Here is a 14,401-nt window from a genome sequence, read left to right as displayed (position 1 = left end):
CTCGTCGGTCGACGAATTCTTAATCTGAAATGATACGTCTAGTACATGTTCATCGCTACAAGATAAATCCGTCGAACTTGCCTCTGAGGAAATCTTCATGTTAGTCACCGATTCCATTTTTTCTTCTAATTTTCTGTAATAAAACTTAATAATAAATCGACACAATACGATTACGATTTGTGGTTGACGGTGGAATACGTTCACTTCGAATTATCTAATAAATGTGTGATTCACCGTGGTAACACGTTGAATTGTTATGAATTTGCTTATCATATTAACGACACGGATTACAATTTAAGAATACACAATTGATATTGTCCAGTGGCTTTTGTAAATTATATACGAGAAAAATTCAATGTTTTGTACGACTATTAAGTTATAAGTGATAAAATAAACTATAAAATAATAATAAATAAATAAATATATGCTACAAAACAGCGATGATAGTCAATACAAGCTTATGATGGTTTTTTTTAAATTTGACATGACACAATTTTTATCGAAAATCCGAGTTTTTTAAAGTTCATACGTTTCATTATAATTATTGTTACTAAATGCTTCACGTATAATATTGTCGTATTTTCAAGATCAAAAATAATTTTAATTTCCTTGAAATTTAAACTTTAGCCTTAATAATAATTGTTCTCATTAAAACTGTCGTATTCATCATGTTATAATCGAATCAAGTTGAATTTTCGCTCTACGACTCAGTAGTACTGTTTCACATATCCAATAGCGTACTTAAAATTAAATAAACACTCTTGGCTATAACGAATCGTTTTACAATTTAATTATTTTATAGACTGCTTTTTATAACAATATCTATTTTAAAATTTATTATAATCCTAATGCAATATAAATATAAAAAAAAATACCCGGTAGACTTTTAGGGAACTTAATTCAAACATCTAAATTCCTTGTCGTATCTACTAATAAATCACATTTTCTTATCAAAACGTTATACATTATTTGACAAAAAAATATTTGAAAATTCAACACTAACCAAGTCTTTAACAATTTCTTAAATTTTACGTTTCGCTTCTTCAACATTAATTTTATCACGAACTTTGTATTTTGACTAAATTTTTTTTAGCCCTGATTATTATATTGAACCAAACATAAATAAACAAAACGCAAAAAACAAATTTATTAATATTATTAATTACCCGGACTGGGAAATGTAATTTGAACGTTAAAGATTTCCTAAAGTTGTCTAACCTTTTTACCCTTAACTCCAACTATAGCTCCATGTATAGTCACCATGGTGACGTTGATCAATCGTCATATTATAAGAAAATATTATTAAATTTAAGAATAACCAAATTTCAAGGATAGATTTTGAAAAAAATATGGCTTTTAAACATCAACCACAATATAAAAAGTAAAAATGTAATTTATATGACTATAAAAAAATACTAAGACGCTCACCTACAATTATTCGGTGTAAGTTAAATAAACGATATAATATAATTTTAATATAAATATTTGAAAATAAACATTTTTGAGGTGTAAACCAGTTCAACTCCTCTTGGTGCATCCCGCATAACTCTAAATGAACTGGGACGCATTCAGGCTGTAAAAAAAAAAAATTTTTTTGAGACGCATTCGGGCGATGCCTTTTTGTGGACATGCTTATAACATTAAAAAAAGTACTTTTTGAGACGCACTCGGGATATTCCCTGAAAAAAATGAAATTAAAAAAAAAAGAAATGTAAACTCTCAAGTTAAATATAATTATGTGAATAATTGTATTACAAATAACCAATAAACGAATAAAATATCATAAAAAGTTGTTTTGAATAATGAATAAATGAAGATCTGTAAAAATAAAAGTTATAAAATAATCAAGAATAATCAAATAAAAACAAATAAATAAAGAGTAGTATTTTATCCTAATATTTATTTGAATACCTAACGTTTTATTTAAATAATTCCCAAACCTGATTAACAACAGTTTTACAATATTTATTATTTATAATTATTATAAATTTTAGTAAATAAATAGGTAAGAATAAAAATAATTCTTACCTTAATCTCTAATAATCAACCTCCTTTCATAATTGATATTTTCTACTCTATGTCTTCGATAGTATGATGTTTTGAAAACACAATAAAGTGAAATCAAATTATTTATTACGTTTATTTTTGAATTTCTGTATAACAAATTATATGTAGTAAAATAATCTAGAACATTCTAGAACATTCGCCCCGTGTGTATTACGTTTTATTATGTGTTTAATTTTTGTAGTAACTATACCAATAAACCAAAAGAAAAGTTGACAAAAGCTTATTTTGTAATCGAGTTTGGTGAATCTGTATTTTCAACAATAATTGTGTTTTATTTTGTAAAATCTGTAACGTGAAAGTAGCATGTAAAAAACATTTTAGTGTCATACAACAACTAAAAACTGATAAAACTGACACATCACAGCACGTATAGAAAACAAAAAAAAAAAAACAATAATGTGCAACAATTGGTTACAAATCGTAACACAAGACTATCGGGATTCAATTCATATTTATATAAAACTCTACTATCTGCAAATATATCACTTTATAAACTAAAAAAACATATATATATATATATACAATATATATACAAAAATATGTGCCCGATTCGTCAGCACTTCAAAAATATTACGTAAACGATATTTGTAACCAGATAATAGATAAAATGTCCAATAATAATAGTAATATTTCCACTGTCCCGAAGAAAAAATATGGGTATCAATTGTTGAGACAACCGACAGCAATGGAAATTATATAACTAATGTAATAAATTGTACACTAGAAATTGATTGTCCTGAAAAAATTATGTTGTTGACATTCGAGGTGTTGGAAAAAGTTAATCAATTGTAATAGCAAAGTTATTTGATAGATCATCAATGGCTTTATTATGACCCAACGGTGTTCAGGATGACTATGTATTACTTATTGGAAGCAACGCAACACCATACGAGTATATCAGTGATGTCCAACCTATTTTCTTTGGCAGACCACTTGGTAAACAATTTTCTTAAAGTGGGCCACCAAATATAAAAGTAAGAATAATATCAATTTTAATGTAATAATGTTATTACACATAATAGGTATACAATATACACGTAGGTAAGTATTGAATTTGTTTTCAAATATTTTACTGAAAAGATTAAGGTAGGTACACGCTGTAAGTACACATTACTTTGGTCAGTATGCTCTTTTAAGTGCACGGATTATATCGTGTAACAATCGTATCGTAAAACAGTTATTTAATAACATACAAAACCATAGTGATTTAAAACGTGTATTGAGTTTTAATTTCTAATAAAGTCTTAAAATATTTATTTTTTTTCTTCTTCAGTTTTTCACTAGTAGTTGAAAAATGGAAAATCGTTTCAAACGATCTGTTGTCATATCTCAACGTCCTTCAAAGTGTTCTGTAGTATTATCTAATATAGTCAAAACACACAACAATGAAACGATTTTAAATGGAGTGAATTTAATTGCATATAGTGGTAAAATGTAATTAAAATTTCTTGAATCTTAAATTCTATAAACTCCATTTATTATCTTAGTTAATTAATTTTTAATTTGTTCTTATTACAAACATTTTTTTTAGATGTGCTATACTTGGTGGAATGAAAAGTGGTAAGTCGGTGCTGCTGTCTTGTATAGTTGGTCTAGATAAGATTGACAAAGGAGAAATATGGGTTCTTGGGGGTCAACCAAGAACAAAGAACAGCAAAGCTTTAACCTCAACAGTCGGTTATATGCCGCAGGTATTAATTTGATGATGTTCTTATGAACTATATTACAATACATTATTTAACTATTCATTTAAATTGGTTACAATAATCTTATTATTATGTATTGTACTCAGTTGTACTCGTATAACTGATATTATATTAGTCACAAACATTTAAATTTTATTCAATTTTTTTTCTTGTACCTTTTGGAAATGAAAAAACGAATCAATAACGATAATAACTATAGTGACATTACTGAAATACCAAAATTTTTTTTTTAGGAAATTTGCATGTATAATAATATGACGATTTTAGAATTGTTTAACTATTTCAGTCAATTATATAATATTTATGATGGATTTACATTTACTCAATGGCGATTAAATTATTACAACGATATCTTTACACTGCCACCAACGAATATTTCTATTGAGGACTTAAGGTACTTATTAATGTTATAGTGTTATATTATTGTTAATAGTTAATTGTAACTTATGATTTTATCATATACCAACAGCTTCAGTCAAAAACGATTAGTATCGTTTTTACTATCAGTATATCACAGACCTCGATTACTGGTATTAGATGAGCCTACTGTAGGACTCGATTTTTTTAAACAACACAAGTTAGTATATATTTTACGTAAAACAAACCTTAACGCAACATAAAATGTTTATGTTTACAGAATTTGGAAATACTTGAATCACTTATGTAATACGTGGAAACCAACGGTGATTATAGCAACTAATAGTATCAAAGAAGCCTTTTTAGCTACAAAAGTATCTACCATATCAATATTATTAGCTTATATAATTTAATTATGTTGAAACTCTAAATGATAATTTTTATTTCATATTATGGATAGCGTATATTAAAAATGGAAAAATTATTTTTGAAAAAGAAATAGAAGAGTTACAAAATTTGATACCAAATAAACCGATAAATATCATCATAGAAGACCTGTGCAACAACTCAATGTCTGATTTGGATGTAAATATTTTTATTTTACTGTCAAATAATTTTATTATTTTAGTATGGACCATTGACCTACTTAGGGAGGGGGTATCGACCCACCCATAACTGAATATAAAAGTACAGAGAAAAGAACATTTATTTATGTCATATGATTGTAATAAATTCTTCATTTGTATTTTTAATAATAATAAAATAATATAATTATTATTTCACACCTTATATATATATATATATATATATATATAATAAAATAAAATAATTTTTTTTTTAAAACAAATATAACCACAAAAAAATTTGAAAATACACCACTGATTGTCTAAATATTATTTTAAAAAAGTTGTATATTTGGTACATAATAATTGTTCGATTTCAATTTAGGAAAATGCATCGATCAATGAAAAACTAATTGCGATATCACGTAATAAAAAAAAGGTAATTTCATTACACAACATTATAGATAATTCAGGTTAGTGATTACTTGCGTTATAATTATTTTCTTATTTTCATTAAAAAATGTATAGTAGCGCATGAGAATACGAAATAGATTCAATAGAAACTTTTCAATATTAAGTACGTCATCAACTTTTTTTAATGTAAAAAATGTTCCACTAATAAGACCAAAAAGAGTTGTACAAAGTTTGTTTAATGAAATAATGACTAAATAATAATTATAAAATACTTAACATATGCTAGTAGCATATTAATTTATAATTACAATTTACTAATTATTTTATTTTAACTATTTACTACAACTCTATATAATGTAGTATTTGATCCATTTTAGAATCATTTGAATAGTATATGCTGGTTATTTATAAAAGATAATATACTCGTAAACGAATCGAGGTTTTGATATTTAATTTTATTACATTTTTCTATTTCAGAACTTTTAATAAAAACTATTACAGGTAAACAATTAAAATATTAAATATACATAATTAATACATGGAATAACAATAAGCAAAAGATTATAAAATAAACAAAATAGATAAAAATGATAAGTAATATTGCAATTACTGAAAATAATAAATAAAAATAGTTGAGGAGAGTTAAGACCAACTAATATAAAACGTTAACAATATGTAAAGATAACAACAGTGGCGTGCCGAGATAAAAATGTTTTTGATGGGAATTGCAAAGTCTAGTTTACCACCCACCCACCCATATTTAAATTCATATTATTATTATACATATATTATATACATATTATTATCCAACAACCACCCACCTCTTTTTAACTTGATGCCTGGGCATCATTTAGACCTATATTCGGCACGCCACTGGATAACAATGAACAAAAACATGAGGACAGAAATCACCCATGTACGACACTACCTGATTATAACATTATAATATCAATATCATAATCATAATCATAATCATAAAATAATATTAGTGAAACATAATACAAATAATAATAATAAAGATAACAATAAAATTAACTTAATTAAATATGAGTCGATTACCTATTAGAGTTCACAAATAACAGATAATAAAAAATTAATTTATATTTTAGAAAACCTTTACAGTTAGGAGTATGATCACCCGTGTAAAGGGTGCACTTAGTTGAGAACTGCTTTTTCTTTGGTGCAAGTGTCTGAGGAATGATCTCTTTCACATTTAACATAACGTGAAGAGTTGGCAATACTGAACAGTGTGTTCGTAATAGTTTCGACATTGAGGTAGACCACTAATGTCCCCATAGAGTAATTTAACTTTAATTTTGGTATACAACATTGATGACACATTAAGAATTTCTTTATTGTTTGTATTTGGATTAAGCTCCACGGGAAATAGCGAAAGCATGATGGCCATTTTTAATAACATTCGTAACACTTTTGGCGGAATGACCTAATTTTAATAGGACATCTGATATATTAAATAGGAGTATTGGTTGGTAAAAATTTCTGATACAACATTGAAAGGTCAATATGTTGGTGATATGAAAATATAAAAATAATTACTAGTGGCTATTAGGTTTTTCGTTTCATTAAAATTTAGACATCCATAAGGGCGAACAATCAAAATAGAAAACGATGACTTACACTAGAACCCGTCAGGAATGGTGATTTGTACTAACGTATTTTTGAAAGCGAAGAAGTTATTAATGTTTTTAACATATATTGGTGAAGCTCTGATGTTGTAATATTGATGGTAAACAATTTATTTGTTGATTGCATTAGGAATGTCACAAATTCATTCGCCAAGACAGCAAAACGATTAGGTGAAACTAATGATTTGGTGTTTTTCCTCGCATGGATAGGAGAATTAGGTAATAATGGCTATTTGGGTTTTGTAGTAAGTAGAGAGTATATGTTATCCATCTAAAAATAAAGGCACATTCATAAATATAATACCGTGAACTGATTACATAATTAAAATCACAATAACTGAACGGGTAAAATTCAATCTCAATGATATGCGACCGCATTGTCGGTCAACACCAGACTGATTTTGATATTTTTATATAATAAAATATAAAAAATATATATAATTTTTATTATTTACTGAAATCAGAAGTTCCATGAAATTTTCTAAATGTATTCTTCCATATTATGAAATATCTACAAATTATATTATAAATATAATAAATAATAATAATAATAAATATAATAATATAAATATATATATATATATATTATGCACGTCACATTATACCTTTATTTATAATTATTCTTTCTTCTTTTATTGTTAAAAAGGCCATAATAATAATGACTAAGGTTAAATATTTATTACGTTAAAAATGTTTAATATGAATTCTAAGGAATTACACAAATATTTCCATTAAAATTAAAAATAATATATTATAGTATATGTACATCAGGGCTTTGCACCCGAACGTAATCCGTAACCTGAAAACCGAAGCCAGCATTAATCCGAATAACCTAAAACTCGTATATTCAAAATCAGTTAAATCTCAGGTTAATTGATACGAAACATGAATTTTGTAACACCAGAATTAACCATAATTAACAAAAATAAATTTTTTTTTTTTATTGATCTATTTATTACAACCCGGCATCTTAGGCCATTAGTTACAGTTTTTTTTTTTTTTGTGATACTTTGTTACATAATTGTATTTACATTTACATTTACATTATATTTGGTCTATTAAATTAGTTGATTTTAAAAAATTAAGTATTTTCCTGTTTTGATCGGGATCCGGACCGAGTAGTGAATCAAGTGTTTCTGTAATATTGAGGTTTATTCGTTCCTGTTGATATAGTTGGCATTCCGTTAGTATATGTTTGATAGTAAGGGGGGGTCCCACATCCTTCGCATGTAAGGGGTTCTTCTTTTGCCATGAGGTATCCATGTGTTAATCTGGAGTGCCCAATTCTGAGTCGATTTATAGTGATTTCTTCTTTTCGGTTAAATTCATGGTTTTCCCAACTGAATGTTGTTCTTTTTATCTGGTTTAGTTTTGTGTCTTGATCGTTCCAGAGTATATGCCATTTTTTTTTTATTTGTGTTTTGACTGCCTTTTTGATGTCATCGTATGAGGATATATTTAGTTTGGTTGTGTTTTTGTTAGATGCGGCAAGTTTAGCGTATTTGTCCGCTATTTCATTCCCTGCGATGCCGGTATGTCCGGGGATTCAAATTATTGATATTTGTTTTTTATTTGTTTTGGCTTCATCTAGTTGGTTTTGGATGAGGACTGAGATGTCATTTGGGTTGTTTTTGTTTTGAATGTTCTTTATAGCGCTTAGGGAGTCACTAAGGATTAAAAAATAAATTTACATCTAACCGTAACCAGAAAAGTTCATTAACCAGAAACATCCAAATTCAATAACCAAAATTTTCTTTCAACAGCCGCAACCCAAATAAATGATTCCGATGCAAGGCCCTAGTTTACATTAAAGTATATATTATAGTATACATTTCTCTAATCCTATTCAACATTAGTATACCTAATTATAAGTAATGATGTATAACTGATATAAATACACCAATTATACTCTAAAAAAATACACATAGCTGTATCAGTTGTTTTACTTATGAAAGTATAATGTATAAATCACTGATTTTTATTAATAATCATTCATGGCTATAATTCAATAAAATTGAATTGATTGGTTATTTTACAACTCTTTTATTAATATAAAGTTATAAAATAAATTAATTAAAAATAATTCATTCCATCATTTAACAAAATACACAGTTAAATACAAACAACGTACGTAGATATTAATAATTCCGATAAGAATCCTGGCACTGAAAAATGTGGCTTATATTAACATATTTAATGAATATTTAATTTCAGCTAAACTCAATGTAAATATTTGCAATTGTAAATATTATTATTTGTATAAAAAAATTAATCCTGTCTCTCATTTGCACTCGCAACGTTTTTGTTGTAGATGTTAAATTATATATTTACAAATAACAATTCATATTTAATCACATACAAAAAAAAAAAATTGATAGCAATTTACAGTTGACATTTTTGACTAACTGTAATAAGAACCATAGTCCAAAAATCTATTGATCATTATTATAATAATTGCTATAAATAAGTTCAATTCTTTAAAGAGTTAATTAATTAATTCATAAAACACGATAAAGTTAACAATTTTCAAAGAAATAAATTTTAATCAATAAAAACCTCATGTATAATTATCACACAGTCATCATAGTCTTTACTTTATTTGATTTGATTTTTATTTAATTTATCAAAAAAAAAAATCGTAACTTCTTATTTCATATTTTTTTATATTTGTATTAGATTGAATAGTTTGTAAAAATTATGAAGTAAAAGTATTTTCCATGTAGACGATCATCTTGATTTTATATACTGTATAGTAATTTTACTTACTAGAAATTTTACAAAATTTTACTTAACTAATAAATTTGTACATGCTTTTTTTATATTTTTAGTTAACCCTTTGTAAGAAAATCAAGCCAAGATCAGATATTTGGAAACTGCAAACTTTAATTTTCAATAAAATGAAATTTATAACCAAAAATGTATGGTATGTTTTATCATTTTTATCATTTTATCATTTAATAACATACATAAAATGCGAGATGGCTTATAAGAGTAAAATCCTATCCAATATTTTTGTTGTCTATCTAAAATCTGTAAACAATTTTAATAATAATTCCTCAATGTTTTCTCTTTTACTAATTTAATAGAAATATGTGTATACATTACTTTTATTATTCTTACACTACCTTGTTATACATCAAATTTTTAACACTTTTTTTTGAAAAATGATTGACTGACCCTCAAATCCAAATTGTTGAAATTTATCTATTTGTACACAAATTAAATAAAAAATAATTATTATAACAGTTTAAGTGTGTTTATACTCTTAATTTTTATTTGAACATCGACTCTGACTATAATACAAGTTTATACATATTTTTAATACATTTAATATACATTTAACAAAAATATTGTGTATAGGTACATAACTATTTGGACTTGGACATTATAAGAGCTAAATAAGACTAAATATATATACCTAGTCGTATTATATAAAATAAAAATTCTAAAATAAACATTGAAAAAAGTATAATGTGCAAAAAAAATTAAGTATAAAAAGTATCCATACTACGAATAAATAATAAATTGATGCAACAAATTAAAAAATTCACATATAAGTACTTCTATAAACTAATTTAAGAATTTTTTTAATTTTAAATGTTTTGGACATGTTCTTGGTATGAAATGTTTAAACTATCTTTGGTCTTAAGCTAAATAAGCTTCTAAGAAACATTTTAGAATTATCATTCATATTACATATAAAAATAAAATTACAATTTCATGTACCTTATAAAATAAATACTAATACATAATTATAAAACTAAATAATAATCTAAAGTAGTATCTCCTGTACATAATAATCAAAAACCGTCAATTTTTTCTCTACATACATTAAATACGCATACAAATATAGATTTTTTGTACAAAATTAAGAAATATACATTTTTCATTTGAAATTGCAACGTATGCAAAATCGATTTTTAAATATGTCATTATAGATATCTAACTTTGTCGGCTATAAATAAAAAATAGAAAAATCACATAGAAAAACAAACAAATCCTACTACTTTTAAACTTTACTGGTTTTAGTTTTTACTAATAATATAATTATTGAATACCCTTGCTCACGAAAAAAATAAAATTTCAGGATGATCCTCTTACTTTGCATTATTCCTGGACTTCAAGTAATAATGCACTGTATTTGTTATGGAAAATATCCAAGCATTTTGCCTATTGCAATCTATAATAGAGAAACTGATTGTATTGAAAACAAATGTGAAAATATAAAAGACTGTAATTACTATTCGTGCCATCTATTAAACGTTTTAGACAAAAACAAGATAAAATTAGTGAGTGAAATGCATATAAAATTAAAACATTTGCATAACAAACAGTTTTGTTATTATTATAGAAATATTATAGTTTAGAGTACTTGGCCAAAGATTCAGTCAAAAAGAGATTCACTATGGGCTTTATGAGAGTTCCACAAAACTACACGAATACAATAATTCAATTCATGGCAAAAAAAATTATAGTTAAAGAACCTGATACATTCTCAATATCTGGAATCAATATAGAAATAGACATGACGAGTAAAAAAAATTTAATGGTAAAACTATTTAAGAAAATTTCAATAATACTTAATGGATTTTCTCAGCATATGAATTTCAAGAACATTTCAAACAACAGTTATTCAATTCTCATCAATTACATCTGGCTGATATATATAGCTATTACAATCTATCAACAAATTACGCCAATATCCCAATTAAGGTTACAATTTTTAAAATAAATATAAATCCATTTCGCTATAATTCAAAGTTATATATTCAAGTTAAAATATATGTGTATATTTCAGGTTTATGAGTATGCAAATTTAAATCCTACAGAAAATACTGTATCCGGAATAATATCATGGTAAGCTGATAAACATATGATACAATAGGCGGTCATCGTTTCCGCCAAAACGAAAAGGTTCGATTTTCGTTTCCGCCAAATCTATTTCTACTTATATTATTGTGATGGCGTTTGAGAACCCCTTGTTTATCTGCAGTTCTATCGATTATCGATATATATCAAAAAAAATTAATGATCGAATATGTCAGTACTGTGACAACATAGCAGTGTGAATCGTGAATAATATTCACTGAATAATAAACGTATTTATTGAATATATTAGAATTTATATTTACTTATATATATATTTTTTATAAATTATTCTGTTAGATGTAATATAAAATAAACAATTAATAAATATAACAAACGCAATAAAAGAATATAAAAACATTAAAGTTATAAAATTCAATTGAAATTCAAAAATATGAATCCGAAAATTAAGTCAAATAATTTTTTGGGGGATCAATAAGAACCGCCTCTACGTGGTGACCCCCCCGGGTAACTCTAAATGGTTCTCAAACTATAATTAATATAGTTGTATAGAATTAGACTTGGTAGAAATGAAAATCGAACATTTCAGTTTTGGCGGAAACGACTGATGTCTGATACAATTGGGTGTAATATCAAACATATATATATATATAAACTTCTTCGGATTCAGAATAATAAAAACAATTTGTTTTCAAAAAAATCATTTTTCTGTAAATAATTCTTTTAGTAGTAACTCTATAAACCTGTGTAATAATAAATGTTACTATTTTTCAAATTTAAATTAAAAATTGAGTCTGAAATCGAAAATAATAATATTTAATTTAGGCATACAAACGTATATATTTTTTCGAACGAATAAGTAAATCTGTGTTTTATGATTTAGTAATAAACTGAACTTAAGGAATTTTATCTAGTGTATATAAAGTGGTACACATTTATAAAGATTTGATCGGATCATTATATTTTTAAGTCATCTTTTATCATGTGATTTATAAAAAAAAAAAAATCAATATTTAAGTATTTCCATTGTCACAGTCGGAGGTATAGAAATGAATAAGTCTTTCACAAGAAACTGTGTATCTTTTTTATATTAATAATACACCGAAACTCACCCCGAATTATTTGATTGCATTAACTTATTATTTATTTCAATTTTTTTCAAATTACATGATCAACTCACCAAATTACCTTTTTTCATTCTAACATATGATATCTTATACAACATTCCCTTGCATATTTTACGCTCATTAATGTTTATGATTGTAGTGCCATATTTTCATCAACAATGTTCTATTCTGCCTTATGGATAAATAGAGAAATTCAAAATGGATATATGATGAGAAATATAGTTGCAGGTATGTATGAACAATTAAAATGTACTAAATATTTTATTTTAATTAAATAACTAACATTTCAGGAGTAACGATTTATGAAATTATATTGAGTTTTTTTATCACACATTCAATATTTTCAATACTTCAAGCATTTTCTTTCTTTTTTTTGGTCGAATTTTTCCTGGATATTATCTGGCGTAGTTCTTTATTACTAATTATCCTAATAAACATTGGTGTCGGTATCTGCGGGATGAGCATCGGTGAGTATACAGTCATATCAAATACAATAGGTATTAGTGAAGTGAAATAAATCCAGATTATCTGAAAGTCCCAAAAATCCGCGTCGCTTCCCAAACGGCTCCCGTCAAAAAAAGTCTTACAAACAGGTTAGGTTATCAATACTGAAATCGCTATATAAATCGTTATATTACAATATAAAAATAATGTGTAATTGTGCGCCCTTACACCGATAATAATAATTTAATAATACATAAGAATAATAAATTCAGCATTACAATTTTAATAATAAAACAAAAATAGGGGAGGCACAGCTCGATCGATAAGTACCTCGATATATTTGAGTCCCGGTGGATTATATCCCACGCGACCGTGGATAACTCGACACGTGCGACGGGAACTCAAATATACGGTCGATCCGCAATAGCAGGGACAAACGGGAATAGGTTCCGGGTACAACTTCGTGATCGATGGCGGATCACAAGAAAAAGGAAGCACTAACTGCGTTAAATTCGAATAAAAAAATAACACTGCCACTAGCGTATGCCAACGCGCAAGGCACCACGCTGAGGCTCACACAACGAGATTCACTCGACGACGCACACGAATGAACTGAACGGCTGTTTTTTCGCGCGAGGCAATAAAAGGCAAAAAGAACACGCGCCACAAAGGCGGCGCTCGTTGGCCGAACCGGTCCTCTTTTGACGGGGCATGTGGGAGAGAGCGCGCCACGAAACTTCTCGAAGCTTCGGGAAGCTCATGGCGAAAATGACACGCGTTTGGCGCGCATTTTTAAAACGATGGCGTGCCTGAACAGTATCAATACGTGGTAAAATCTTCGACAAGGCTACTCTTAACTCTTCTTCGACATTAATTAATCTTTCTTTTTTTTTGTTTTTAATTTCATTCAGTGCAGAAAAAGCTATCTCGCACAAATATGAAGTTAAAAATGGTAATGACACGGAAAGTGCCGATTTTGTTAAACTCAGATATACTTTTTTTGTGTAAATCCAATATTCGCCTAGCCCGAGCTCATTAAACTTCATTTGAACAGTGCGATCGTTTATTAATCCTGCAAGTTCTTCTTTCCCTTTTAGTAAAATATGTAAGGTTTCTAATCTAGGATTAAATGGATTCCTCACCCAACAAAACATTTTAAAATTCCAGCGATGAAAAATTATCATTTATCGGCAATTAATAAGATTTTTTTTTAGCTATTAATTGGGCAATACAAAAACTAGCTTCTTCTG

At 26.8% G+C, this 14,401-nt stretch overlaps 2 protein-coding genes across 2 annotated transcripts in view; both read left to right on the top strand.

Moving 5' to 3' along the window:
* The first annotated feature begins 3,361 nt into the window (after window positions 1-3,361).
* Window positions 3,362-11,614, top strand: LOC112685959 (ABC transporter G family member 23-like). The gene is made up of 10 exons (XM_025558031.1): window positions 3,362-3,501; window positions 3,599-3,758; window positions 4,007-4,167; window positions 4,243-4,350; window positions 4,411-4,503; window positions 4,586-4,715; window positions 9,582-9,668; window positions 11,105-11,285; window positions 11,351-11,466; window positions 11,552-11,614. The coding sequence occupies exons 1-10, from the start codon at window positions 3,362-3,364 to the stop codon at window positions 11,612-11,614; spliced, it is 1,239 nt and encodes a 412-aa protein (XP_025413816.1).
* Window positions 11,615-12,865: 1,251 nt separating this feature from the next.
* The window catches only part of LOC112685957 (ABC transporter G family member 20-like), an 8,515-nt gene continuing 6,979 nt past the window's right edge, over window positions 12,866-14,401 (top strand). The window contains exons 1-2 of the mRNA XM_025558030.1: window positions 12,866-12,935; window positions 12,998-13,174. Of these exons, the coding sequence (XP_025413815.1) occupies window positions 12,866-12,935; window positions 12,998-13,174 (247 nt within the window). The remainder of the gene's footprint in view (window positions 12,936-12,997; window positions 13,175-14,401) is intronic.

Source organism: Sipha flava, unplaced genomic scaffold (assembly GCF_003268045.1).
Source record: "Sipha flava isolate LNK unplaced genomic scaffold, YSA_version1 299_pilon_pilon, whole genome shotgun sequence".
Lineage (NCBI taxonomy): Eukaryota > Metazoa > Arthropoda > Insecta > Hemiptera > Aphididae > Sipha > Sipha flava.
Note: the sequence above shows the minus strand (reverse complement) of the source record. Positions and strands in the feature narration are given on the sequence as shown.